At 26.4% G+C, this 27,697-nt stretch overlaps 1 protein-coding gene across 1 annotated transcript in view; it reads left to right on the top strand.

Moving 5' to 3' along the window:
- The first annotated feature begins 4,235 nt into the window (after nt 1–4,235).
- The window catches only part of LOC129611602 (GATA zinc finger domain-containing protein 4-like), a 44,344-nt gene continuing 20,882 nt past the window's right edge, over nt 4,236–27,697 (top strand). Inside the window, exon 1 of the mRNA XM_055524817.1 lies at nt 4,236–4,763. Within this exon, the coding sequence (XP_055380792.1) occupies nt 4,661–4,763 (103 nt within the window). The 5' untranslated portion in view covers nt 4,236–4,660. The remainder of the gene's footprint in view (nt 4,764–27,697) is intronic.

The following is a 27,697-nucleotide window of genomic DNA, read 5'->3' as shown; positions in this document are numbered from 1 at the left end:
TTATTAATGTGCGGATTGATGAACTTTTGGGATTGATCAACTCGGAAACTGGACCTTTTGGTAGGCCGATTTTATATTTTTTCGCAAATAAAATAAAGAGAAACAACCAATTTATTGAAATATTAAATTTAGAATAATAAAATAATGAACCTATAAATTTTATGGAAAGATCAGAGCTCGGAAATCGAACTAGGGGCCGATTTTACATTTTTTACCTTATCATTGTTGAATTTTTTTAAATTTAAATTTTGTACTCCGGTTTTTACCAAAACTGACTGGCGAAAATTCCCACAGAATTCGGATCAGATTTTTTATTAATGCGATTATTAAATTAACTGCCGATTATAAATTATTTGTCAGAAATTGTGGAAACATTTGTTTATAAACAATGAATTGTGTTTTTATTGTGCTGTCGGCTGCATTTAGATGACTAATTTTGATTCAAGTATTTCTTTTTTAAGTTAGGGACTTTTTAAATATTTTTTAATTAGAAATTTAATATTTTCGATATGTGGAATTCCAAATAAAATAAAATCTAACACTGCTTTTTTAACATTTTTAAATTAATTTGGAAAATAAAAGAACCGTTTTTTTAACATCTTTGTATTGAAGTTAAAAAGCTACTTTTTAATTTTTGATTGGAAAAAACTATAGAAAATTGAATTTTCATAAAAGCAACTTAATACGTGCGTATTGAATTGAAAGAATGATCCTAATCTCTTTTAAAAAGAAAACAATTTTTTACGTGATCGCAACTGTGTATTATCGAACTTTATTCATATAGTTTTGAATTCAATAAATGCCAGTCTAAATATGCATGTACACAAATGTATATGAGAATTTTGAAAACATTGAGAATTGAAAAACTATTGGAGAAAGTAACAAAAAGGATAATGTGAGTTGATAAATGGATTTATGCAAATAAATTAGTGTGTGTGTACGAGGATACATTTTTGTTTAATTTATTTTTGTTTTGTGGTTTAGATATTAAACAATAGTGAAAAACCGAACAAAAGGAATTTAATATTTAGGGCTGGATGATTCTTTTCCGCTTGGTTCATTTTTAACACAAAATGAACCTAAAATAAAACCATTTTTTGTTTTTCATTTTATTTGCTTAACAGTCACATACACAAAACTCCTTGATTTCTCTTTTTTATGAGTTGATCTCTTTCACGTGACTTTAACCAGTTCCACGACCAAACATATACGATAAAGAATTTTTTTTATTTTACCTTTTTTTCTTCGTAATCGAAAAAGTTAATTAATCCTTTTTTTTTGCAGTAAATTTTGTTTTTATTTCGTTTTCGTTCCATTTAAAAAAAAAAAAAAAAACAATTCGAAATATAAAAAAAAATCTTGGAGTTTTTCATCATGTCAAATTTTTACTCGAATATTTTTGGTAAAGTTGCTTTATGTTGGAAACAAATATGTGGTGAGAACTTGTGGAAGTGGATATTTTGCGAACTTTGCTACGGTTAATTCAACTTTAGATACTGGAAAATATTTACTTAGGTGCAACATTAGTGTTGCTTTCTGTTCAATTTCCACAAAATTTGTTTATTTCACTCAAAATTATAACAAGATTATATTATTTGACTTTAAGATTTTAGAGATCTTATTTGATATTTAGATTATTAAAAAATTGGTGAATAAAGATTTAGTTGGGAATTGGTTGCTTTTTTATTTTTAAATTTTCGTTTTTTTTTCTAATTTCTGTACATCTATAGTGTTTATACACTAATGACTTCGAAGTTGCCATTATTGTGGTTTTGCTTATTACTCCTGTAAAATTACTAGTTAGCTCAACCAATTAATTTAATAATATTTAGTGTAAACAGAAAACGGCGAGATCTGCATTCATATAAATTGAATAAAATCGAATCAAACCGAAAAGTTTATTTTTCGAGTTTATCTGAAAATTACAACTTACCGTGTTATTTCACAGTTTTGGAATAAGACCAGCATAAACTGGTATAATTTTTAAATAATTCGGATAATTAGGTCTTTGGTAAAAAGTGTAATATTTTAGCCCGATTCACAGTTTGAGACAGAATGAACAGACAGAATTAATTAATTATTGTTTTTGATATCATTGAAAATGTTCTAAAAATAAAATCAAATAAAAAGTAAAATTTATTTTTTTTTATCTCACCATAATAATTTGATCAACTTGTAATTAAAAGTATTTTGTTATTCAAAAATTTTTTCAAATAATATACTCAGACGTGTCTCCTCTATTTTATGCAATATCTTCCTTTAAAATAAAGTTGGTTTTTAAAGTAGCACTTTTCCCTATAACAGGTGAAAACACTGCTTTCAAAAATAATCTAGATGCTCCATTTTCATTAATTTCATACAGTTAAGATGTTCACTATATGCAATCTATGAAATAAAACAAAAAAAATTTTAAAAAGGCTTTAACATAATGCTTAAATTCCGGCGTCGATTGCGTAAGTTAAATTGTCGAAAGTCCGAATTTCACAACTTTAACGTTCAAGTTTAAAGTTCAAGGCGATAACCATAGAAGAGATGGAGGTGGAAAAAATATTTTCTTCTGTCGAAATAAACTTTTTAGTTTCTAAAAGCTGCTAAAATTCCAGACTTCTATAACCACCGGTCGAGAAGGGAAACAATAATAAAAATTTGAAAATAAAATGGATTTTACATAACAATAAAATTTTATGGCCATTTTTTTTGTTAATTCGAATATGGTATTCGGCGGTAGAAGAAGCCTGCCATTACTTTTCTGGGTTCGTAGAATTTAAAATAGTTCAGTTAAAAATCGTATTTTTAGGATTTCGGAGATTATAGCTTTTACAGGACCGAGATAGGTAAAAATTTTTGGAAATAAGTTTCTGGTAAAGATGTGTTTAAGTATGAAATTTCGGCTCTCTATCTTCAAAGGTGTAGATGTTTTTTAAGAGCGTTAAATATTTTTGGAAAAGTGTTAAAGATATAAAATCAATGTGAAATGGCGGTTCGAGTCACAAATTTTACATGAAATACAAAATAGAAGCTAAATTTAAATATTAACAATAAATTTTTCATATATAAATTTCATAAAATTTATGTATCAAATCTGTATTAGGGACAAAACTGCGGATACAGTTAATTTTTCCGATTTGATACAAGTAATTAAAACTTGAAGAAAACAGCACGAAAAATTTACATACAAGTTTGTCGTATTATACGTTATTATATGTTATCATTATATTCAATAGGCGTACTTATATTTACTTAAACAGTAGGAGTATGTGTAGAAACCTAGAAATACAGGGTGTTTCTTTCATGTTAGGTGGCAAATAATTTCAAGGATGATTCTTTAACCAATTTCCAGCAAAAAATCGTATGGATGTGGAAGGGTAACAACTGAGGTTGGAAAAAAAAGGGTATGGATGTTGATTGAAAAACAAACGTGCCAGATATTTCCGTCACATAAATAAATGCTTCGGATATTATGCGAAGATTTCTCTTATTTTCTTTTTTTTCGATCCCCTATAATGAGAGCTAAAAGTTAACCCATATAACATTTTCCTCTATCTCACATAGTTCTTTTAGTAAATGCTCTGAAATGTAATAAAAATGCTAAATTTGTTTAAAAAACTTGCGAAAAATGCACAGTTTACACATTTCATACAAATTCCTTATAATACACACTAAATTAAAAATATTTAGTGTATGTTACATTTTATTACCTAAATCCCGATTATATAAAATACAGGCATTAGAAAAAAAATTTCAAAAACAAGCATTTTCAACAAAAATTCATAGACTTTACACAAAACATGTCTCATTTTGGCAAAATTATCATATAGTTGAAAAATATGTTATCCCGCATCAGCATGTTATCATAATAATCCTCTTGATCATCATCGTTTCTAGTATCAAAATAATTCCATATAGGAGAATTTAAATTTTTCTAGATTTTTTGCTTTTCTTTTCTTTCTTCTACCGAATAACCAATTTTCTACAAAACATAATCATTTGTATTTTTAAAGTACTTTTAATAAATTTAAGCATGAAATATATAAAAAGAATAACAAGGAATTTTATGATTTAAGGATATTAAGAAAGAAAACAAAAAATATTTCGAAATTCTTCTATATTTGAGAAAAATTCCAACTTTTGTTTTCGAAATTCGTATTCAAAGAGAATGAAAAGAGAAAAGGATTACTTTCATTTTGAAAATATCATAAAGGAAAAAATAATTCAGTTTTGTTTTGAACGTTGCTGGAATAACAGCCACTATAGATTTCCGTTGTGAAGAGGCGAAAATTTGCTTTGGAATTTTTTTATTTTATCGTTCTTTGTTTCAAAAAATAAGAGATAGAAAAAAAGAAGATGAACGTTTGATTTTTTTTAATAATTTTTCCTTAAATATTAAAATAATTAGTACCGGTCTAAAATCATAGAAATATTTCTTAATAAGTCAATATTGTAAAATTAAAAAGAAAGTGGACGTTAATAAATTGAATGCCTACTTATGAATTTTTAGAAATTTTCTTGTGTAAGCATCATAATATGGAATTTAATCAAAAATGCATCTACCTACATGTATAAAAAATAAAAGTAATTTTAATTAATAAGTTGGTCCCCTAAATTTTTGTTCCTTATAAAATTTCTATAATTTTCACTGGAAATAATCAAATGAGTAAAAATGTATTGGATACTTAGAAGAACTGGAGCAGCGAATTTCTTTAATTCTTTGAATAATAACAGCAGTAACTCAAAAATGAATCACAACAATAACAATAATAACGGTAAGTTGCTATATTTTTAGATCAAATAGAGATTTTATTCAACAGAATATGAAGATATTTGAAATATGAGTTATGTAATTTTTGAAATTTTCAGAACAAGAGTTTTTTTTATTAATTGCATATATTTAGGTATTATTTAATTATTTTAACATTTTAAGTTGTTGAGCGCGTAAAAAGATTTCTAATAAAAAAATATCTTTACTATGTTCTTTAATAAAATGTTTGTTTTTTTTATATTAAATATTGTAAAGTGATTGTAGGTGGAATTATTTTGAAGTACTTTCGTTGAAATGTTTCCAATTCTTTTAGAATTTAATATAAAACATCATTTTATACAGAGGAGCAATTATTTTCAAGTAATATTTGTAAAAACAGGAGATTTTAGAAATTTTCTTAAATTTTTTATATAGAAATTTTATTGTTCAAAATATGAGTAGTCTTTAGAATATTTTCAAAAAAATTTCGAAAAAAATATTTGCTTATTATAGTTGCACTCTGTCTATCCGTCTATCAAATAAAAAGTAAAAACTTTCAAGACGAATAACTCTTAACCTTTGGAATTATAAGTTTATACGGAGAGCCTATCAAAATAGTGGAAATACAAGTATCACTTTGCTTTTCAATTTTTAAATTCTGCAAACGCAGAGACTTGATAATTTACTGTTCTATCGTAAAATAATATTTGCAGTAATTTTCCTCTTATACAGCGACTTACACGATTAGGTCTTATAGTACTAATAGTGTTTATAGTTCTCAATAAATCAATAAACAACAGTAATCGTGTATTTAACCCAAAATATAGCTTAAATTTTTGTAATGGCCGAAAATTATAACTGAAAGATTTTCCCAAAATTATGCAATATTTTGTGAGAATAGTACACATAATGAAACATTAATACGAACTATAGAATAAAATTCTGGACTGAATTTATATGAAATAATATAAAATGAGTATGTCGCTTAAACAATGCCTCAATTTAAATGAGACATTTATGCAGTACAGTCTCTGTATATAAAAGTAGCTATAAGTATTTCATTCTCTGATTGCGGTATTTTACAAATTATGAAATTTTTGGAGTAAAACTTGTAATTTCGTTTGCCTTACTATAAGAGAGCAAATAAAGTAAATTTAGAGTGAAAACTTATTTTATTTTATAAAGAAAGCGTTAGTAACTTGTTTAAGCTCTTGTTTGAAATTAATTTAATCTTTAATTGGTTTGTTAATGATTAATTAATGAAAGCAAATTTTCTATCAGTTTTTCAATAAAAATATTTTTTATGCTATTAATTTTTTATGAAAATTCCCTCATGTAATTGTAGAACACATGAAATATTTTCTGCTTTGACTCGTTCTTGCGGCTACGCCATCTATCTGTTTTGCATTTGCATGAGAGCATTTTTGTTGTTTATTTTCATAAGATACTTTGACATATAAAGTTATTAAGAGACAAATAAGACACAGTTGTTGTTCACTTGTACATAATTGCAATTAAGTTACAATAAAGATTGATTAAATTGTCAAAATTTGGCTATAATTGAAAGTCATATTTGAATATTCGCAATTTTTAATTCGGTCTCTATTATAAATAATTTTAACTTTTATACCATTACAAGCATTTTAATATTTTATAAATCATAAAATTTTGTTGAGCAAAATAACATTTTCAATGTAATTTAAAATCCTTTTCAATAACTTTTATTTTAAATGTCAAAATCAAGTTTTTCAAGTTTTTCAAATAAATTTACATAAGAAACCCTAATCTTGAAGGCAATTTTCAAAAGATATAATTTGTGTTATCCATGATAATAAATAAAGTACCCGTTTATTTTCTAGATAATAAAAAAATTTTAAAATTCTAGTCACGTAAAAGAAACGTTTCCAGAATTACACGAATTTATTTTTTTTAAATAATCTTTAGTTAATATTCCTTATTATTTTAAAAAAGAATTATTTTGAAAAAGAAAGAAAAAAGCATTTTTGTCTTTTCATTTTCACAATTTTTATAAAATTTAAGTACAAAGTATTTGTTTACTTTGTATTTGAAACGCAGGTAATTAATTATTCATGAAAAAATATTATTGCGCACACAATGTTTTAAAAAAGGATCCCATAAAAATATTATTATTTTTTTTTTTAGTCCTAGTGGAAATAAATTAAAAGTGATGCTATTTATAAAGTATAAAATAAAAGAAAATTGAAAAATACATTTATGCTATGTGTGTATATCTAAGCAAGTGTATATTATTCTCTTTGAACTTCATTCAATTCGAGAATGGAAAAAATTGAAATTTTTCAACTGTATTATTTCATATCCTTACATTTTTTATTCTGAAGCACATAGCAAATAAGTCTACATAACGTTGTTGCCTTATTTTTAGAAAATTTTAGTTGAAATGAAAATAATAATTAGCGCTAAAGAAATTCATAAATTTAGGAAAATTATAAAATTCTTTTGTAGCAAATTTTGCATAAATTTAGGATGAATTCTTTTTACTTATGTAGAACAGAAGTTGCTTCAGATTTAGTTTGGATTAAAATTGATTATTGAAACCAATATTTTTTACAAGCGCATGTAAAAGTAAAAGTGAAGTTTTAGTTTAATCCAAGATTTCTTAAGCAATTAAGGATTGAATGGGACTTAATAATTCTTAGTGTATCATCAAATTTAATTTTTGGAATTGTTGTTGTAAATAGTTTTGCCGCCTTCCAATTCTTCTAAACTTGCATATTTAAATATATACAAGTTAAGAAAAATTGGTGAGATAAGGTTCGGAAAATCTTTGATATTTTTACTTCAAAAGAATCTTATATTGTAAACCTTCTTTAAAGTTCTTCTACCATTACCTTAGGCAATTCTTAACAATTCGATTATAAAATCAAAATCTTTCTTACCAACTTCCATGACACTATACCTTATTTGATTTTTGAAAGATTTGAAACTCATTTTTAGAACTGTGTGGCAGCATGACCAATATCTGTCATGCCATTTTAATAAAACTTCTTGGATATATTTAAGATGTTATTGGATACATGGCTGCTAAACTTATTGCAGTTACTCGTAGCTTTATTATTTTCTTCAATATTTAAAATTACATCTTTGAGTTGTATAGGAAAATTAAATTTTTCCGGAAGTGTCAATCTATATTTTACTAAAACCCGTAAGATTTAGAGTGAGCTAGAATTGAACAAACGAATACCGATTTTCATGGAGCTGTCTTTATTAGTTTTTAAAATATTTAAAATAATCTCTTTGAGTTGTATGGCAAGTACCCGAACATGTTAATAACAGTAGCCATACATTGCAAAAAATTAACAATTTGGGAAAGTTTGGTGACATTTCCATCATTTGTTTTTAACTTCAAATTCAAAACTGGAATTCCTTTAAAATATAGCACTCTAACGTTGGTAGTTAAAATTTAATTGTCGAACGCAATAACATTTTTTACAATAACATTTTGCTTACATTAAATTAATTTTCCACTCGTTCTTTATTCTTTAACATTCTAAAATATTCATTTTTTTTTCATAGAATTTCAAAGTTATGCGATAGCAAATTACCTAATTGGAATTTCGATTCAAATATTTAAAATAATTTACAACATAAATTAACTATAGCTGAGTACACTTAAATAAGCTCATAATTTAATTCCTGTATTTTTTACATCTACAACAGTTAAATGTAAATAATGATCATTTTTACACATTCTAAAAAAATTTTTCATTTTCTATTCAATGAATTTCTACTCTATACCTAAATATTGTTGAATCTACATTATTGAATAATTCAGTTAAAAAGGATAAAATAAGTAATATTTGAAAATATTTTCTCCTTTTGAAAAAAATAAATGGAATTTGTTAAAATTCAAATGTATTTTAAAGAATATTTTAAAAAGGACTATTGTCTTACAAAGATCATAACAAAATATAATTTAGAATTCTTTATAAAAACTTTAAAGATTTTTTCATCTATTAAAATTTAAATTTAAGAACAGTTTTAGAATATTAAGAAAGAAGTTTTGAATCTTGAATATAAAATGCTAAAGATAATATTGAGTCCTTCGGAATATATAAATATAATTCCGATTTGTAGAACTAAAATTCATAGAGAAGCCATTAAGTGTTTATTTCTCTTGCAATGTTCTTAGAATTCTGGAATTCGGTGAACTTCTACAAAAAGATGGAACGTTAACAGCAGTTTGTTTACGGTTTCCTAAATTGGAGAAACTTTAAAGTCAAAATTTAATGCTAGTTTGCTCTTACAAGAATTCATAAGCCAAAATAAACAAAAGAATTTAAATTTTTATAAAAAAAAGAATTTCAAAATAATTTAAATCACAAACCCAATTTTTCCTAGCTCTAAACAAATACAAACTTTTAGGACGTCCATTGGATACATTCCGTATTCAATAAATTGAAGTTTTTACTTTATTCTCATCTTTGATTATTTCTCTATTTTCTATTTTTACAATTTTTTCAAATTTCGTAACAACGTTTGCAATTATTCAGCTCTTCTAGGTTTAGGACAAAACTAAAATCAAGTAAATATAAAATTCTATTGTGAATCTAGACATACTGATTGAAAATGCTTTAATTTGCCAACAGTTTTACCAGAAAAATCTATTTGCTAAGAATTTTTGTGAAGAATTTAAGCAATGAATTTATTTACTACTTGTTATATAATGAATGTAAACGTTAAACAATGAAATTTAAAATCCTCAATATTAGTTCTAATTTAAATTTAATTCATCATTATATAATTACAATATTTAGTTATTTGAATAATTATTTTGCATTCTAAATACAAAAAGAGCTATTTTTAACTTTAGCTAATACAAAAATAAAATATCTGATGTGAACAGCCCATAATCGACAGAAATAAGTGAAGTTCAAAAATTTCGACAAACCCTGCAAGCCTATCGCAAGGTTTAACACGATCCTTAAAATGTTTTCTAAACACTAATTTAAAATTGAATTATAACAAAACAAGAAACCATTTGGTTATAGTGTACTTCTGAAAGTGTAAATGTGGTTTTAAGTAGAAGGTTCTCTTTTTATAAAGCAATTTTGCTGAAAAGAAAGTTCATTTATAATAATGATTTCTTAGATCAGGTCAATAATGTAGAATCAGCCACTAGTGAAAGCTCGCTTTCTAAATAAAAAAGATAAAAAAGTAATGGCTTAGATTTACAGAAATATTCTAAAGTTGTTAAATTTATCCCCAAAAGAAATTCAAATAAAAATTTTCATCAAAATCGATTTACCATAAATTGAGTTGTACGAGTGGATGGATAGAAAGATCGACACTTCGCTAAAAATTGTTCATTGTCTCTATCAAGGGTAATGGAGAAATACATTGTTGCATGTGAAATTTGTTACCATTGAAGTACTTCCATTATTGTATGCAATGCGGTTGGTGAAAAATGCTTTTCCATTGTTCTCAATTCAAAAGAATCTTCGATTTTGAAATATTTATTTATTTATTGAATTTATAACTATAAATAATCCATGAAAATATCATATGAATATCCTTTTTAATCTAATAACAATTTTTATATAACAGTCACATATAATTGTGAAGAAAATGGAGCAGATCATATTAAAAGAATCCTTTTCGAATTCAACCCTCATTTGTAATATTTTTGGTTGGAATTCTTTAGAAAATTGAAAACTTAATATTATGTATATTGAAAAGAAAAAGTTCGACGTCCTTGTGTACACAAACAAATTTTTTTTGTTGCACAGACATACGTACATACATATACATATGTGTCACACACATATACCTACAAAAAAAATTTTCTCTAAATTAATATTGCGATGTTTTTTTATTTATTCAATCGTTCAGAAATTTGTAGGGTATGAAGACTTTCCCTCTTCATATAGACTAATATTATAGCACATCAAATTGTATAAAAAAATTGGACATAGCCACCACATACTAGAACGCATCGTGTATTTTCTGAATATTTGTAAGTTCCAAAATTTTTTTAGTTTTTCATTGATCAAAAAAATTTAAACATTTTACGGAATATGATCAAAGTTTTAGAATTGCTTCAATTGAGGTCAAACTTCTGCGAAAAGTTTTTTATTTGGTTTGATTTTCAGGCAGAAATTATTAATAATATTCCAAAAAACCTGGTCTTATAAATGAATAAAGATGTAAAATCTCGTACTAAATGTTCAGCTCTTTGATTTTGACGTACTGAAAAATCTGGTCACTTATCGCTTCGACTAACTAAACTGAGTTCAGGTCAAATTGAGATGCAAGAGTACACAGACAAAAAGGCAAACAGACTGATAAACAAAGAGGTGAAATAACAATATATAGTAGGTTTTTCACGGAATGCTTTTTTGTCAAAATATCGGCAAACAGCTGATAGAACCGAGAACGTTTGGATTCATATTGATTGGATATTGAGTTTGATGAGGTTATGCTTTTGTAATCAACAGGTTAATAACGGATACTTTTTATTTTTTAAGATGGTAAAGGCGTTAGAATGTAAAAGAAAAGTTCTGAATCCGAAGCCAAATTTTTTTGTTATAAATACTCTCAAAATTTACATTTAGTTCATTAACAATAACATGAATGACAAAAATACCTAAAATCTGCGTGCAAAATAAAGAAATGGCGGAGGATAGCTAATAAAAAATCTAAGAGCAATTTCTGAAAATCTGTGAAAATTACTAACAAATTTTGTTGCTTACATAGACCGATAGTTGTCTTGACAACTTTTATATATTTATAACAAAGATATTTTAAGGAAATATTAAATTTTGCCATATCCCATTCAAATATGAAGGTGACATACATTATATACCAATATTTATGTATGTGTACAATGTAAGTATTAACAAAATTAATGTGGAAATTAAAGTATCTATATCTAGAACAAGTTGTCTAACAATCGCAATAATGTTCTAAGAAATGAATTGTCGTATAGATGAAATTAACTATTTTTATTATTAGTAATACTCCTATAAAGTGCGAACGTAAACTGGTTTAGTCCTTCAGTCAAAGTTAATGCTGTTACGAATGAAAATTTATTAAAATTTAATAGAATACGTTTTATCGTAATTTTCCTGAATTAAATTTGAATTTAAAATTTAATTTATTTTTTGTTATTAATAAATTTATAATGTACATATTTTCGGAATCGTACTTGCTTTCCTTGAACTCATTTAGCTTTTGTATTTTTGGTGACATAAATAACATAGTTTAACTAAATATTAGCATTTTGGAGACTCTTTTAGAATTTAAATTTGAACTTATGATGTAAAAATTGTTGTTGTAAAAGACTCGAGTAATTAATTATTAAAACGAAGCTATGGTAACAATTAACCATTATTCATTGACAAAATAAAGAAGGCGGTGAAAATTAAATAAGATTGAAAGCAAAATTGATAAAGGAAAATTTATTTTATTAATGTGAAACCGTTTTGTAAATATTACATACGTGCATTATATATACGTACGTATATTACATACGTACATATATAAAATATTCATACACGTTATTTATTTAACTTTATGCCTCAATCTGGTAGAATTCACAAGAATTGAAATTATGTGCTATATATGCATACAAATGTGTGTATGTACACATACATAGAGCAATATTTGTAAGAATATATTATTTTACTTTGTAAAAGGTATAAAATAGACTAAAAGGTAGCTTTCTCATGAAATATGAAAATTTTATAAACTAAATACGTTTTCCTTCAATTGGTAGAAATTCTGTTACTATTTTTGAAAAGCGTTTGTAAGTAGTGTTGTGATATTTTCAAGTATCCAAAGAGTATGCATACATAGAAGGTTTTCAGAAAAAAAAATTTTCTTCATGTTTTTTGACAGAACTTGTCCTACACATTTAGTACAAAACCTATAATAGGGTGTTTTAACTTTATTAGGATAACTTGAAACATTTTCTGAGAGTCTATGCCTTCGAACTGAAAAATGTAGGAAACGACCTTTTTTTTTGGTAAGTCACATCATCTCATTTGAATTTTATGTAAGTTATCAGTTACCATATTAATATTTCATAGTACTGTATAAACAATACGAGCTCTGGTAGCCCTAGTGCAGTTTTTTTTGGTCAAGGAATTTACTCTCCTAAAATTGTAAAATCTTTTATATATCTTGAGAACGATTTTTTTGGCACATCTTTTTACTATTATTTCATCTACCGATAGTGTTTCGAAGAGTAATTTTGACGGGCTTTTCGATTCTAATTGTAACTTATGCGGTTTTAACGATTGCATTTAGTTTCATGTCTTTTTCTCTTTTAGAACTATTGCAATACGCATTTACGATGCAAAACTATGACATATAATACATTATACGTATTTAAATGTACTGAGAGACTCTGACTAATTAAAATAAAACTGCATAATAAATCTTAAAATATTAAAAGTATGGAATAATATTCTGTCCTGTTACTGAATGATTGTAGAATCACATTTTGGATTGATGAACTGGCCTATCCTATCGTTTGTTTAGCCTATTTTAAGTGATTTGAGAGACTAATAGACCCTGAACTTTAATTTTTACTCTGTTATCCTTTCAGTTTAAAACGGCAAAATTTGATAATCAAGGTTAAATTTTTGTTTTCGTTTTTCACTTGAAAATGGTTACATGTGATCATTAAATCTCTTTATCGCTAAATCTATTATATAAAAAAAATTTTTACTCCATGAAACAATTATTAATCATCTTTTCGATATTAATTTCATTAAAATGCTATTAGAAAATCTTTCGAAGAGAATTAATTGAATAAAGAAATATCAAATTATTTTAGTAATTAATGACTTAATTTATGAAATTTAATCTCATCTCTTAAAAAGTATTTTCAATACCCACTCAATCTACGACAGCTCTTTGAATGAAATTTAAGTTTAGAAAAACCAACATTAGTGAATAAAATTATTTATTGAAAATATAATTGATTTTAATGAAAAAAAAACCCCTCAGATTTCATGTGTACAAGGAAGTGAGTATAATGAAGTTTAATAAAATTGAAATTAGAATTTTATTATAGGTGGGTCTAATTAATGAGAGAAACCAAATGAATTTTTGACAGAAATCAATATCATTTTTTTTTATTTTGAAATATCCTTTTGACATTATTATTGAAAAATAGGGAATGGAAATAAAATTTCTTTTTTTAGTTAAAGTTGAAATTTATTTTGCAATTTGTTGGCAATTTTATACGGATGACCTCTTTTTGAATATGCTAAGTTATATATATGTATTTTACATTGCATTAAATGGAACTGTTATACAGAAACTAACAGTAAACTTTTGAAAAATATTGAAACGACATATGCAAAAATTACAATTATAGTTACAACTCAACCTTTGGGTATGTCGTAGCAGTAGCTAAAGGGAAAACATTAGAAGCAAAATTTAAATTTTCGACTTTCTATTTTTCTGAAACTGTGAGCTTTTATTCAAACTGCTATGCAAACATGCCTTGTTCATTTTCTATCCAAAAATTAACAAGCAATAAGTTTCTGTCTACCATTCAAAAAACATTTTTAACGAAATTGATTTATATGTACTAATATTATTTATAATGCCTCTTGCAAAGTTTGCTATTGCGAATAAATATTAAGGGACAGTAGAATTTTGACTCAAGCATTTTCACCTTTTTACTGAACGTATGTATGTTACTCTAGAGCCCACATTTTTTTCGTAATATTTAATTTGTATGAATAATGTACAGAAACTAACTAAATATTTTAACTCGAAAAATTGATTTAAATTATTTTAAATATTATGTTATTTAAATTAAAAATTCGGAATTGGAAACGGCAAGATTTGTATTGAAATACACATTGACTTCAAGGAAAATTCCAATAGAATAAACTTTCTGTTGCATCTCATAAAAATCTACGATTGTCACTTATCTGTTAATTATCTACTTTAAAAACGCACAAAATATGAATTTACTAATATTTTTATCAGTAATTTGGGTTTGTTATTTAAGCGAAAATATTTCTATGGTGTACCTTTTCGTTCATGTATGTCTTCCTAGGGTTAAACTGCATTGAATGTTTTGTATTATGGGTAAAATGTTTTAAATAAAACTTCTAAGAAAGTTAATATGATGCTTGTTTATCGGTTGTTTTAAAATATTCTCGACATTTCAAACTGAAATTTAATTTCGTTCGTTTCAATAATGTAATAAACATTCTTTATGAACACCTGTTTTAAATTATTCCTAAATTGAATTAAAAGTGTGCTTAATTATTTTGTTAATTATAAAAAATATTGAAATTTATCGCTTTATATCATATTAATTTTTGTTTTAATTTATCTGAAAAATATAATATGTACATATGTTTATGCATATACATATATACATGTATTTATGAGTATGTTATGATTGCTACGTTCCTCGTTTATTGATATTTATTAATGAACTAATAATTACAAGGATGAAAATTTTCAAAAATGTTGCGCATAATTTTATTGTGTTTAAAGCTGTTGTTTTTTTTTTTTTGCATATAAATTCAAGGATATTCAGGTTTATATGAGTAAAGTTGATTTCCGTCATGCTACTATTTGTATGAATTTTTCCTATTAATTGTTTATTCAATATGTCTGCAGAATGGCAATGTTTATGGGTATATACATACTTGGTTTAAATTACCATCTCGAATTTTCGATCATAATTTATAAATTGAGATTAATTTGTTTTGTAAATAATTTCCATTTGTATATAAATTATGCTAATAAATTATACTTAATTTTTCGATAAATAGAAGTTGTTATATTTATACGGGCATAAATATTTGTTAGAAAAATATAATGGAATAAAAATTACAAATTTAATAGAAAATTTTCTTGAAAAGATCTCGAATGTTGAAATTTTTAAATTTTCTGTATTCTCCATATAATTTTTTTAAAGTTACAGTTTAATTTTTGATAGTTGTAAATCCTGCTCAATTTTATGTGCATCATTTTAAAAATAATATTTTTAAAAAATCTCGAACGCAACGAACTTGTAAAATTTTGAATTGGCCTTACAAAATTTAGGGTAAAAGGTAGAAAGGATTAGTTCTCCTATCTCTGGACAAAAGTAAAAGTTTTCGTTTTCATCGTTTAATAACAGTTGTCTGAATAAATGTTTGAAATTTTTGTAAATATACTTCTAAAAACAGTTCTAATTAAGTACTCGATTGCAGTGTGTATATTTAATAAAACTGCGATAACTTAATTGGCAAGCCAGATGGAGAATTCTTGTCTTTACTTTTGTCAACGAGATATTAAAATTTATAATTTTTAAGACATTTTTTTTGAAAATTCATTTTTTTTATTTTCATATGCAAGACAAATAAAATAATGACAATTTTAATTTAGTATTAGAAGTGCACTTTCAAAAATAACTTCCCTAAAGATCTCCAAAATCATTTTACTTAACAAGGCTGATGCCGATAATAGAAAATGAGAAATTAATTTCAAAACTATCAGTTTGGTTCTACAACGAAGTATGCAATAAATAGCCAAGTACACAGAATACAGTGGAAAAGGCGTTAGAAGAAGATCAAATATGTTCAACAATATTTCTGGACGCGGCCCAGACGTACGATGAAGTTTGGCTTGACGGTATATTATTTAAATTTAAGATAGCGATACTTTTGCAATTCGCGGAGTTATTTCATTCATATTTGTCTGAAAGGTCTTTTCAAATCATGCAGGACAAGCAATACTCCAGACTTAGGGAATTTAGAACTACTTCGCCCCAAGGCAGTATTCTGGACCCTATATTTTACGTAATTTATACAAGCGATTTTCGACGATACGGTAATATGGGCAGTAGGATCTGATGTTGAAGAATCGGCAAAAAATTACAGGAAGCAAGTAAATGAAAGTAAGTTTGTACATGTAAACTTCATAAACAAAAATTTAATAAATTCACCACAATTGAATTTGAATGGTGTTAAAGTACCAATCCAATACACCAAAATAACTAAATATGACTTTAGATGTAAAATTCAGAAAGACCGTTTAAAGACCGTTTAAAGAAGAAAGAATAGAATTAGAATACTTAGGTCCAGATTCGTTACATACAATAAGATGTTGATATATATGATGTGCTAAGCACACATACACCGAACAAATACAATCTCTCCAGAATAAGGATTTGGGTGTCCCTCAAATAAGTGAGAAAATAAGAAATATTGGACACTTTTGGAACAGCATGCAAATATTAATATTTTTCGACCTATAAGGGGGAAGGTTAGAACAGAAAGTCTGAAACGAACGAGAAGAGAGTGATAGCACTTGCGTGCCTTCATTTTCGGAATGTAGACTTGTTAAACTGGCTAATGATTAGTTTTTCGATAGAGTAAAACTAATCATTAGTCAGTTTAACAAGTTTTGGGAGTTCCAAGTGCGTTTTTGGTTGAGTTAAAGTCTACCACTATTCATAGGCCTGATGACAATTATGCTCCGCATATCTTTTTCTGACGATAATTACTTATGCTTGGACTAAAAAAAAAGTATAAACGTATGAATTTTTTTAATTGATAATCTGCTAGTATCTTGAATTAAGTAAAACGAAATATTATTCTTACTGAATTTCGCTTGTAAATAGTTCCTACATTTATTTTTATAGCCGCTTATGTTGTATATTTTTTTTTTGAATTTGACAGCCGATTTTAATTTGAATTTCGGTTACTCTGCTGTCGTATTAACCCTTAGTGAGAAAATAGCTAGCAAACGGAGCGGGTTTACTTTAATCAACAAAACCACATATTGGGTAGGCTTCAAACATGATGTTATAAGAAATGTAAACCTTAATGCTGAGCTGCTGTAGATCAACTAGATTCTGAAGCATTAACGATTTTTTATTAAACTGATTCAGCAAGGCACCTGCAAAAATACAAGATTCTCTAAATTGAATCAAGTAATTATCCTAATTCTATTAATGATTCAATGGTATAAAAAGAAATGGCTAGACGTAAATGGCAACTGTCGGGTCGCCCAAACCACAAAACGATTGTAAATAGACTTTCTGAAACACCCAAAAGAAAATATTAAGTTTTAAACCAGTATCATATACGAGAATTACATAAAGGGATTATATAAAGGCGGTAACTAAAGAAACAAATTATTCGTTGTGGAAAGCAACAAAGAGTACAAATGAACCGGTTCTCTCACTGAGATAAACAGATAGATCATGAGCAAATATAGCGATAAAGCTGAACTATTTGTTCTTCACATGAAAGGAATTTCTCAATAAAATTTACTGAATTCTCTTGCTTGTTTAGTTCAAGATTTTGTTATGGATGAAAATAGTATGGCTCTATTTACACAGAAGGAAATTTGCTAAGCAATAAAATCTCTCAAATCGAATAAGGCCCTAGGTTTTGATCTCATTACTACTTAGATATTAAGAGAATTACCGACAAAGGCATTGACACTTTTTGAAAAAGTGAATCAGAAGATATGTTCTTAGTTCTTGGAAGGTAGCGGATGTTGTTATGATAGGAAAACCGGGGGAAATTATTTTTCGATGATTTTCAACACCTGCACTTAAACAAGTAAAAAGAAATATGATTTATATTTGTTTTAAGAAAATGGAGAGAAAATATAAACTTAGTTATATATTCGTTTTTATGGTTCCATAATTTCATTATTAATAAAGCGATTTGCCAAAATACTGCGGCATATCGCATATCTATAGCCACCTACATGAACTGACATATTACCTGTTCGTAACATTCATATGAAATTAATGAAAACGATTTATCATCATTTATAATTTTATATTTCCAGGATACGTGTTTATTGTATAATTCTTTCGTGAGTTTAATTTTATATTGTCATGTTATCCTTTTTTTATAACAAGGCAGTGAGATGAATTAAATACAAAAATATAAACATCAGGTTGCAAACAAAGAGTGAAATTTCGCAAGCTATACAAATTTCTGTAACATGATTAATAGTGTTCATTTTTATTATTCGTAATATTCTTTAATAGCAAGTAATAATGTAGATGCATCAAAAAGTAACATGCTATCAAGTTAACTGAATCTATCAAGTGAATGCAGTTAAATTTTGAATAAATTTGGCAGTGCGTAGAATTTTCTATGCGTATTGTTTCACTTTAATTGTGAATATGATTATTTTATCTTGAGAGCCAAAGAGTTTTCATTTATATTAGTTTTTTTAGCATTTCTTTTTCAAATTCACTTACTTTCCAAAGGGATAAAATGATATATTTTAAAATTTCATTTAAGCTTCACACTATTATTTGTTGTTGAATGCGAGCGTTATGTGAATATCGAAGAATCAAAGCCCATATATTTACAGACTAACTAGTTTTGTAGAATTACAAGTAATGTAAATTTGCAAGTAATGGGTTTTATTGTAACGATTTAGACCAGACACAACAATCCAAAAGGTTTTTCAACTCAATATTGTTCCATTTCATTTGAACTAAGCAATAAACCTTAAAAAAAAAACTTATGTAAGGAAGAATTTGAATGAAATATAATATTAAATTTTCATATTTGCATGCTCATATAAGTTATCACAATGTTCTTAGAGATATTCTAGTGGAATATCATCATTATTGCTAAATATGTTTCTATAGAATTTCCCTTGGTTTAAATCTTTCGAAGATTAAAAATGTTTGATTAGTAAGTTATGAGAAATCTTTAATTTTTGCTCAATTTTGCTTTGGCAGCACGGTTTCAGCACGGGCAATCCTTTTCCTACATCGAATTTATAATGTGCTTTACCGTGGATACTTAAAATAAATTTAATTTTGCATTTATTAAGTTCGTAATATCATTGATCTGTTGGTTTGTATAAGTCAGATGAATTTGACTTCTAATCACAAACAGGGAAATCGGTTCTTCCTAGCGAATTAGTTAGGCAGTAAATTTTTTGTATTCCTCTTATGAGAAACGGAGCATTTGTTTTTAACCAAAATAAAGGAATGGCAAACATAGTGGTATTTTTATTTGGCGGTCCACAGTCATCATAACGAATGAAATTCTTTTACTGCCTTTCAACATTTATTTTCCGCCTATAAGTATAAGAAACTGTTCTTCTGTTTAATTAATCATTTTCAAGTTATAGAAATATATTTGACGGTTAAATCATGTTGCTTTACTGTAATGTTTACGTAGCCCTATAATTTTTCGGCAATCAAATTAAATTGGCATTACATTAACGATATTTCGCGTTTATTTTTAGAGCTTAACTTTTAACTGTAGTTTTTTCATAAAAAGATACCTTTTCTTCAATAAATGTTGTTCAACATTTCACCTAAAAGGTGAAATATTGAACAACATGCAACATACTAACTTCTTCTAGATTTATAGTCGCCGAATAATTAAATGCTTGGATGTAGGCATTTCTTAATAATAATGTATGCATTTCTTGTTATTTTTGGAAACAATTCAAGAAAAATGTAATGCGTATCTTCGAATTCATGAGTTGAATAAATAATAAGTACAATTTGGAATACTTCAATTTGGTGAGTTTGATGAGCAATTTTTGTCAATTTTCTTTGTTTTTGTGCTCTTTCCTTGTAGAGATTATACACTTTTGTGGTAAAAGAAACTGACTTGTTTTAATTTTGTCTAATATGAAAGTTGGAATTTCAAATTACCTTAGACTGGTTTAAAGGAATGCGGAAAGTACTCAAATTAAAGGGTACTACAATAGCCTCTAATTTTGAAGAATTAACGTTACTTTAGAAATGTAAAATTGGAAATAAAATTTTTTTCAAGTTTAAAATCTTGTGATTAGGAATATTAAAAAAATTAGAGCTATTTTGCATTTTCATGAGGAACCCCTTACTATGATATTCATGAGGAAGCCCTTATGAAGTCAGAATCATTTTTGAAAACGAACACTCAGTAAGAATTCTTTTAATTTTCTTGTTACTTATATTTTTCTTAAATTCTTAAATTCTCTTATATTTTGTGGTCGACGTCGATGCCTTAAATGAATTGAAATAATTTATATTCTACCATTTCTTGAATAATCCTTGAGTTAATTGGTCTTATTAACAATTTAGCAAAAATTTCCTAACAATTTAGCAAAAATTTAGGTACATTTTCTGATACAAAAACTGTTACCAAGATTTCAATTTATTTTTTAATTTATTGAAAATCATATCCCCAATATTTACTTAAATGTGTTTACGCATATAGTCTTGTATGAGTACATTGCACATTACCAATTGTACAAAAATATGTCCAGAAATATGTACTATAGTTTGCTTTTGGACTATTGGGAACTATTTGTGAATTGTGTAAGATTTCTCCAAAGAACTTTGCAATTCACAACTTTGAGATAATATCATTATACATTTTTGGCGAATCTTTTCCAAAACTGATTACCAGTTTCTAAATTAGATTTTGAATTATACTTAAAATTTGATAAATTTAATTTTTTTTTCGAAAATTTAATGCGTTCCTGAAGTGAATGGCATTGGTCCACAATTAAGCTAAGTATTTTGCTTAAAAAACGGTAGTTTTAAATATTATAACGAGACCCTAAAATTCACAAAATGTGTAGATTATTTTGATTCCTCTTATATAACTATACACAATCGAATAAAGTAAGGGAAATCAAGGACAAAATTTCAACCATAAAAAAAGATCCAACTTGCTGAAAAACTAAATTTGCTTTTCATTTAAAATTGTTTTAAATAAATCATTTTAACTTTTGGGTATCAAGAGGAAAGGAATTACAAAAAGCCTTATTGTTTTATTGCTATTTAAGAAAAAAAAACATGTAAAAAATCATAGTTTTTCCTTTTGTTTAAAAAATTGAAGGACGTTTTTCCATAATGTTTAGTAAAAAAAATTGTTGTTGTTGGGAATTTTATAGGAAACTTGGGAAATTTTGTTTGAATGGAGAAAAAAATATGCGATATTTGTAAAAGAAAAAAAATATATGGGAAAAATTTTACTAGAGGGGTGTGGTTGGGTCCGGATCCTTAAAATTTGGGTACCTTTGTTATTTCACTCCAATGCTTTAAAATAATAGAATGGTATTAAAATTTATTTTTGTCCCAAAAAAATTTTTTTCTTAATTTTTGCAAGTTGAATTTGAAATTTATTTGTTAGGATTTGCTCTTACATTTTCCACAACTGTATAGCTTTCTGTATACCAGAAAATGTAGGTGTTACTTTTACAATTTAATTGAATTAAATTCAAAGGCGGAATTATTGCTGTAACTTTCGAAATCTTTCTTTTATGTTTTGCTTCGAAGGCATATTTTTTTGAGTTCATTTTCATTTAAAGAATACAAGCAATTAGTATTCTAGAAAATAAAAATTATATTTAAAGAAATACAATTAGATGTTTTGAATACTTCATAGGTAAGGTAAGGTAGGGTAGCGAATGTTAATGCCTGCAAGCTTCTATTATGACCACAAATTCTTTTATTTATGCTTGCAAATTTAAAAAACTTACTTCTTGATACCTCAATGAAAATTGATAGACTGCAAAAACTTTTATTGCTTTTATTGCTATAACTGGACCGTGCAAAAGAAATTTAAAAGCTGTGCAGTTTTGTGGAAACATTCTGTCTTTTAAAAAATCAATAGCATAATTAAAGCTTTTCTTAATAAACTTTAACCAAAAATTTTTGAATGCGTTCTATTCATGTATTGTAACTTCGATTTTTGGGTTCATATGGGATAAAACTCCTATAAAGTTATAGGGGGAAAATGACTTACCTTTTATAATTGTAATACAGAAGATGTTCTGTGGATTTGAAATACTTAGAACTTGCTTTTGAAATGCCATTTATTTTCAATTATAAGAAATTCAACTAACGTTGGTTTGAGTTGAATCAGAAAATTCTTAGTAAAAAGCTCAAATTTCCTTCGACAAAAATTTTCTTATTGTTAAAGTTATTTTCGAAGAAAATTTGCTTTAGTTTACGTGTGTAACATTCACAAACAATGAAGGAGAGAGAAGAAAAAAACAAAATTAAATTATTTAAGTAATTCACAATAATAGATGATAAAACTTGCGGCCATTGTAGATATACAGAAAAAAAAACTAAAATTAAAATAAGAAAATAATGAAAAAAAACGTGAGAATAGTTCTTAACATTCTAGTAGCAAAATAACCCTAAGGATTTCCTTTACAGAATTCTCTTTTCTATTATACAAAAGAAGGATAAGAAATCCTTTCTAATTTCTATTGTAATTGCGTATTTATTTAAGGTATGCCAGTTAGCTGTCAATTCATTTCATCAATTCAGTTGAATCCTATAAATAAATTAAAGTTCAAGTGTTTTCCTTTTATTGGAGTGTAAAGAAGAGTCGAAAGGGGATGAATAAATATTTATGTAAATAATCGAATGAATATAATAAATCGATTTCTGTTTACAAACTAATTACTATTGTGTAAGAAAACAAAATCCCAAGCATTGTTTGGCAATTTCTCTTTTAAAAATCTATAACTGATTGAATGTCAATATTTTTTATCTGAAGGGGAAAATTCTCATTATGCAAATTACAAAATTTTGTTTGATTTGAAATTACCAAAAATCGAATACAATAGTATTTTTAATAGATTTTTAATTAAAAAACAAAAGAAATGATCCAAAGGAATTTTATTGAAGCATAATATTTATTTTAGAATTTATTTAAAATTCAAAACAGATTTTTTTTAAATTAGGGATTTAAATTTTCAGGTATTTTGAATGTTAAAACAACTCGCAATTCGGGAATTAAACATGAAAATTAACCGAAATCATGTCGAACAGAAATTTTGAAGAACACGATAATTTTAACGAAAATTGTGGGAATTTTTCAGACACATATATGTAGATGGCATCTATCCATTAATTCTGTTGGTATTGTTCGAGTAAACCAACGTCGTTTTTATGTACAAGAAACGTTTCAAAAAACGTTCAAGAATGCTATAAAAAAACATTTGTACAAATTAAATTTCATTCCATGAAAAAACTTTTTTTTTTACGGAAAAAATAAAATTCACTTTGATTGTTGTAACTACGATTGCGGAGTTTCGGAGTTATGGAGTCAATAAAAGCTACTCTTACAAAGAATATTGTCGATAAAAAAGGGGTCACGTAAATAACTGATTCAGGTCTTTTGACGAGATTTATGTGTATACATACATAATGTTATAGTTATACATACATTATTTATATTTGTAATTTACATACATACATACCAAATACCATATACAGGGTGATTCAGAAAGGTATACAACAACATATGTCATTGGTTAGAGGGTCGAAAATGGGTAAAATTTTTGTTCCGGAGTAGGTGTGAAATCTCAAGGGTTTTCGAGATACAGGGATTTTAACGAATTTTCACGAAATTTTTAGTTATATAAGCATTTTTGATTATAACTTCCGTTTCGAAAAAGATAGGAGCTTCAAACAACCAGTTTCTGAAAGGTCTAGTGAAGGGCTTTGAAATAACGGTGCTTAAAAGTTTTAACGGATTTTTAGGATGATAGTCTATTAAGAAATTGATAGTAGATGATAAATATAGCTTTTAAAATCAATAAAAATAAAAAATAATGACAATTTTTTAGTTTTTTACATTTTATTAGGGCCCTTAAATTCTTGTCACAGAAATGGTTTTCGTGCGATATCTTCTGTACCATAAAAAATTTTTTCCACACTTAATGGCTCAAATTAAAGCTGGAGAAAGTGGCCAAAATTCTATGAAAAAAAATTCAAAGTTTCAAAAAATTTTCGAACGAAGTTACCTGGTTAGAAAAAACTAAAAAAATAAAAAAGGGGAAAAATTTGATTTTTTCTAAAGTTCGAACGATTGGTATTCCGAAAGTACACAAAATACATAATCAAGCAAGATGTTTATTTTAAGCCCTTCACTAGACCTTTCAGAAACTGGTTGTTTGAAGCTCTTATCCTTTCTGAATCACTCTGTATATGAAAAATAAAAAGATAAGGGAATTTCAAACTGGTATTTCAAAATTATACAACTCTTTGTAGCTACTGTCAGAAATTAAACTTTGATTTGGTGTTTTAGAGAAAATTTACATTTGACATTTTAAAAAAGTTTGTGTTCCAAATAGTACCTGATGTGGTCAACAGAGTTGTCTAGTTTGACAAACTTGTTGTTCCAGATTATGAAAATTTTGTAAAAAGACTTCTTTCAAATTTTAAGTACGCTAGCAAACTTTAAATTACCATACCTAGAAAACTGTAATTTTTGCTCTAAGAGGAGATTCTTCTCAAGCCTCCTGAATTCTCTGAGAAGTTAGCAAACAGAATTCAATTATTTAATTTCCAAAAAAATTTCATCAATTTGTTCCTCGCAAATAAGATAATGTACATTCGGCCCCTAGCTTGGTTGCCGAGCTCTGATATTTTCAAAAAATTGTTATGTTTGTTGTTTTAACACCCTGACTTGAAATGTTAAATTTCAAGGAATTTTGTTGATTCTTACCCTTTATATGATTATTTTTCTTTATATGCGTTAATTTGACGCCAAATAAAAGCCCTTTGATCAAAGATTAAATTAAACGCTTTGATTAAAATCAAGATGACAATTGATTTCTTCCAAAATTTAGTAGATTTCTCGCACAATGTCAAACGCAGCTTAAATATAAAATTTCAAATTACTCTGTTGAACATTTTCTTAAAAATTATCAAAAATAATTTTTGATAATTTATAATTTGACATATGACAAAAGTTAATCAATCCGTAAAATAGCCGAAGTAAATTCATACATAAAATTTTGTTAAAATCGGTTCAACTGAACTTGATATACTCGCGTGAGATACACGGTTCAAACTGAACTTGAGATACACAGACCGACATACCGACAGACTAATAAACCGACATTTCTCTACAAATATTTTATTTACGTTTCTCTAATATAAAGAAGTGCATTTCCATCAAAAACTCGATATGCAAAATTCGGTACCGTTGCAGAACCTTCGTCATTGTATACGCAATATGGTCGGTAACAAAACGTTTTGTAAATGAACCAGTTCAATTATAACACTATAAATATAATAACATATTTGATCGTATTATATCAATAAAAATGTAAATCTCTCATAATCATGAGTAATTCAAAGTAGACTTGGTGACCTATGGTCTAGTATTCAACTTTTTTTACAATTTCAAGAGAATTTGAATTAAAACAAAGACTTGGGCAGGGTTGAATATTTCAATAAGCTAATTGGAATACCGTATTTAAACTATTTTCTTCTAACCGTATTCAAAAGTTTGAAAGGACAAGAAAAATGTAAGAATGAAACTCTCTTTTTTTACATTTTAAATTACTCATAAATAAAAAGAGAAAAATCTACAGGTATATAAAATTAAATTTTATATTTCCTTGGAAATTTATATTATAATAAAAATTCTACTCTTTTTTTTATGGTATTCATTTAATGAACATAACGTATTTATTATGTACCATAATATTAATTTTTCGTAAAAAAAAAATAAACTTCCTCTTTAATGTCCTTTTTATAATTAACATATTTTATATATTGATTCGTAGTATATTTTTTTACTCTCTTCAAAAAATTTTCAACAAAATTAAAATTAAATGTGCTGGTAAATTTAATTTTGTCTGTCAATGTGTCGGTAAGTTTTATGCACCATTTAAAATTACAAGTGGTAATTTTATATAAATGATTTTTTTCAGAAACATAACATATGTATGTATTTTTTTGAAAGAAATTTTTTTTATCGCACGTTCTCCTATTTTACAAGTATTTTTGGAATTCTATGAACACAAAACGGGAGCTTGCTTCTTATGATATAGAAACAAAATAAAATGCTTATTGCTCTGCATTGATAATCTGTAGAACTAAGACAGAAATTTGAAAAGAGGAAAAAAGAAAATTTCCCTTCCACTCTCCTATCATGTTATAATTTGAAGCATGAGAATATTATCTGACCTAATTAGCCATATAGACCAGCTTGTTAATATTTCTTGTAATTTTTTCTTTCAAATTAAATAAGCATATTCTGATTTAACAGTTAATAAATGTTGTTAGCGCTTCCATGGACAGCCACAAATTTTTGAGATTGCTATATTTTTTCCAAACCTTTGTTTTTTTCTTAATACTTTTGTGAAATCAAATTGTTTTTCGAAATTCAAAGTGGCCAACCAAATATCTTGCAAAGACATAAAAACGAAAACAAAATGTTAAAAGAACGAAAACATTCCTTAGGGCCGACATCAGTGTTTAAGTTTATATTTTTCAGGTTAGAATTTAAGGGTTAAGAGAGTATAAGTTTATAGCTTTGTTTATATAAAGTATTGAAAGAAAATGTGCTGCTCTACAAACCGTTGTGGTTAACTCGAATTTATTTCTTTTATACTTTTTTGAAAAAATTTACGATAAATTTTACGATATATAATTTTATGTGCATATATTTATATTATTAGATTGGTAGAGATTTTTAAAGCAACGACATTGAAAAGGATTCTATTTACTTCATAATTCAAAATTATTGCTCTTTTTTCATATTCAAAATTTCTGGTTTAGTGTTTTTATTATCATAAAGAGAAATATTTACAATGCGGTAAAAACAGAAAAGTATCCCGAAAAAGAAGAAAATGAAGAGAAGGTTCAAGGATTAAGACTATAATATTATGACGATGGTCATTTTATAATATCGATGTAATCGGATGTATGTATGTGGTGATAATCAGATTAAAGAAAAGAAAACATCACCATTTCGTATACATATTTATTATTTAACTTTAATGACTAGACTATTAATACATCAAATTTCGTATTGTTCTTTAACAGTATAAATAAAAGATCTCATTTTATTATCTCGTGGTTTATATGTTTAATGTATATAAATCATAGATTCGTATTTGTAATATGAACTAATGAGAGAAGGGGTTCAGACATCGAATTAAATATGTGTATATATGGAGTTCTTAAATAGATCGTAACACCTCATGTTATTC

This window comes from Condylostylus longicornis, unplaced genomic scaffold (assembly GCF_029603195.1).
Source record: "Condylostylus longicornis isolate FDR11 unplaced genomic scaffold, ASM2960319v2 ptg000004l, whole genome shotgun sequence".
NCBI lineage: Eukaryota > Metazoa > Arthropoda > Insecta > Diptera > Dolichopodidae > Condylostylus > Condylostylus longicornis.
This window is presented reverse-complemented; position numbering and strand designations above follow the sequence as displayed.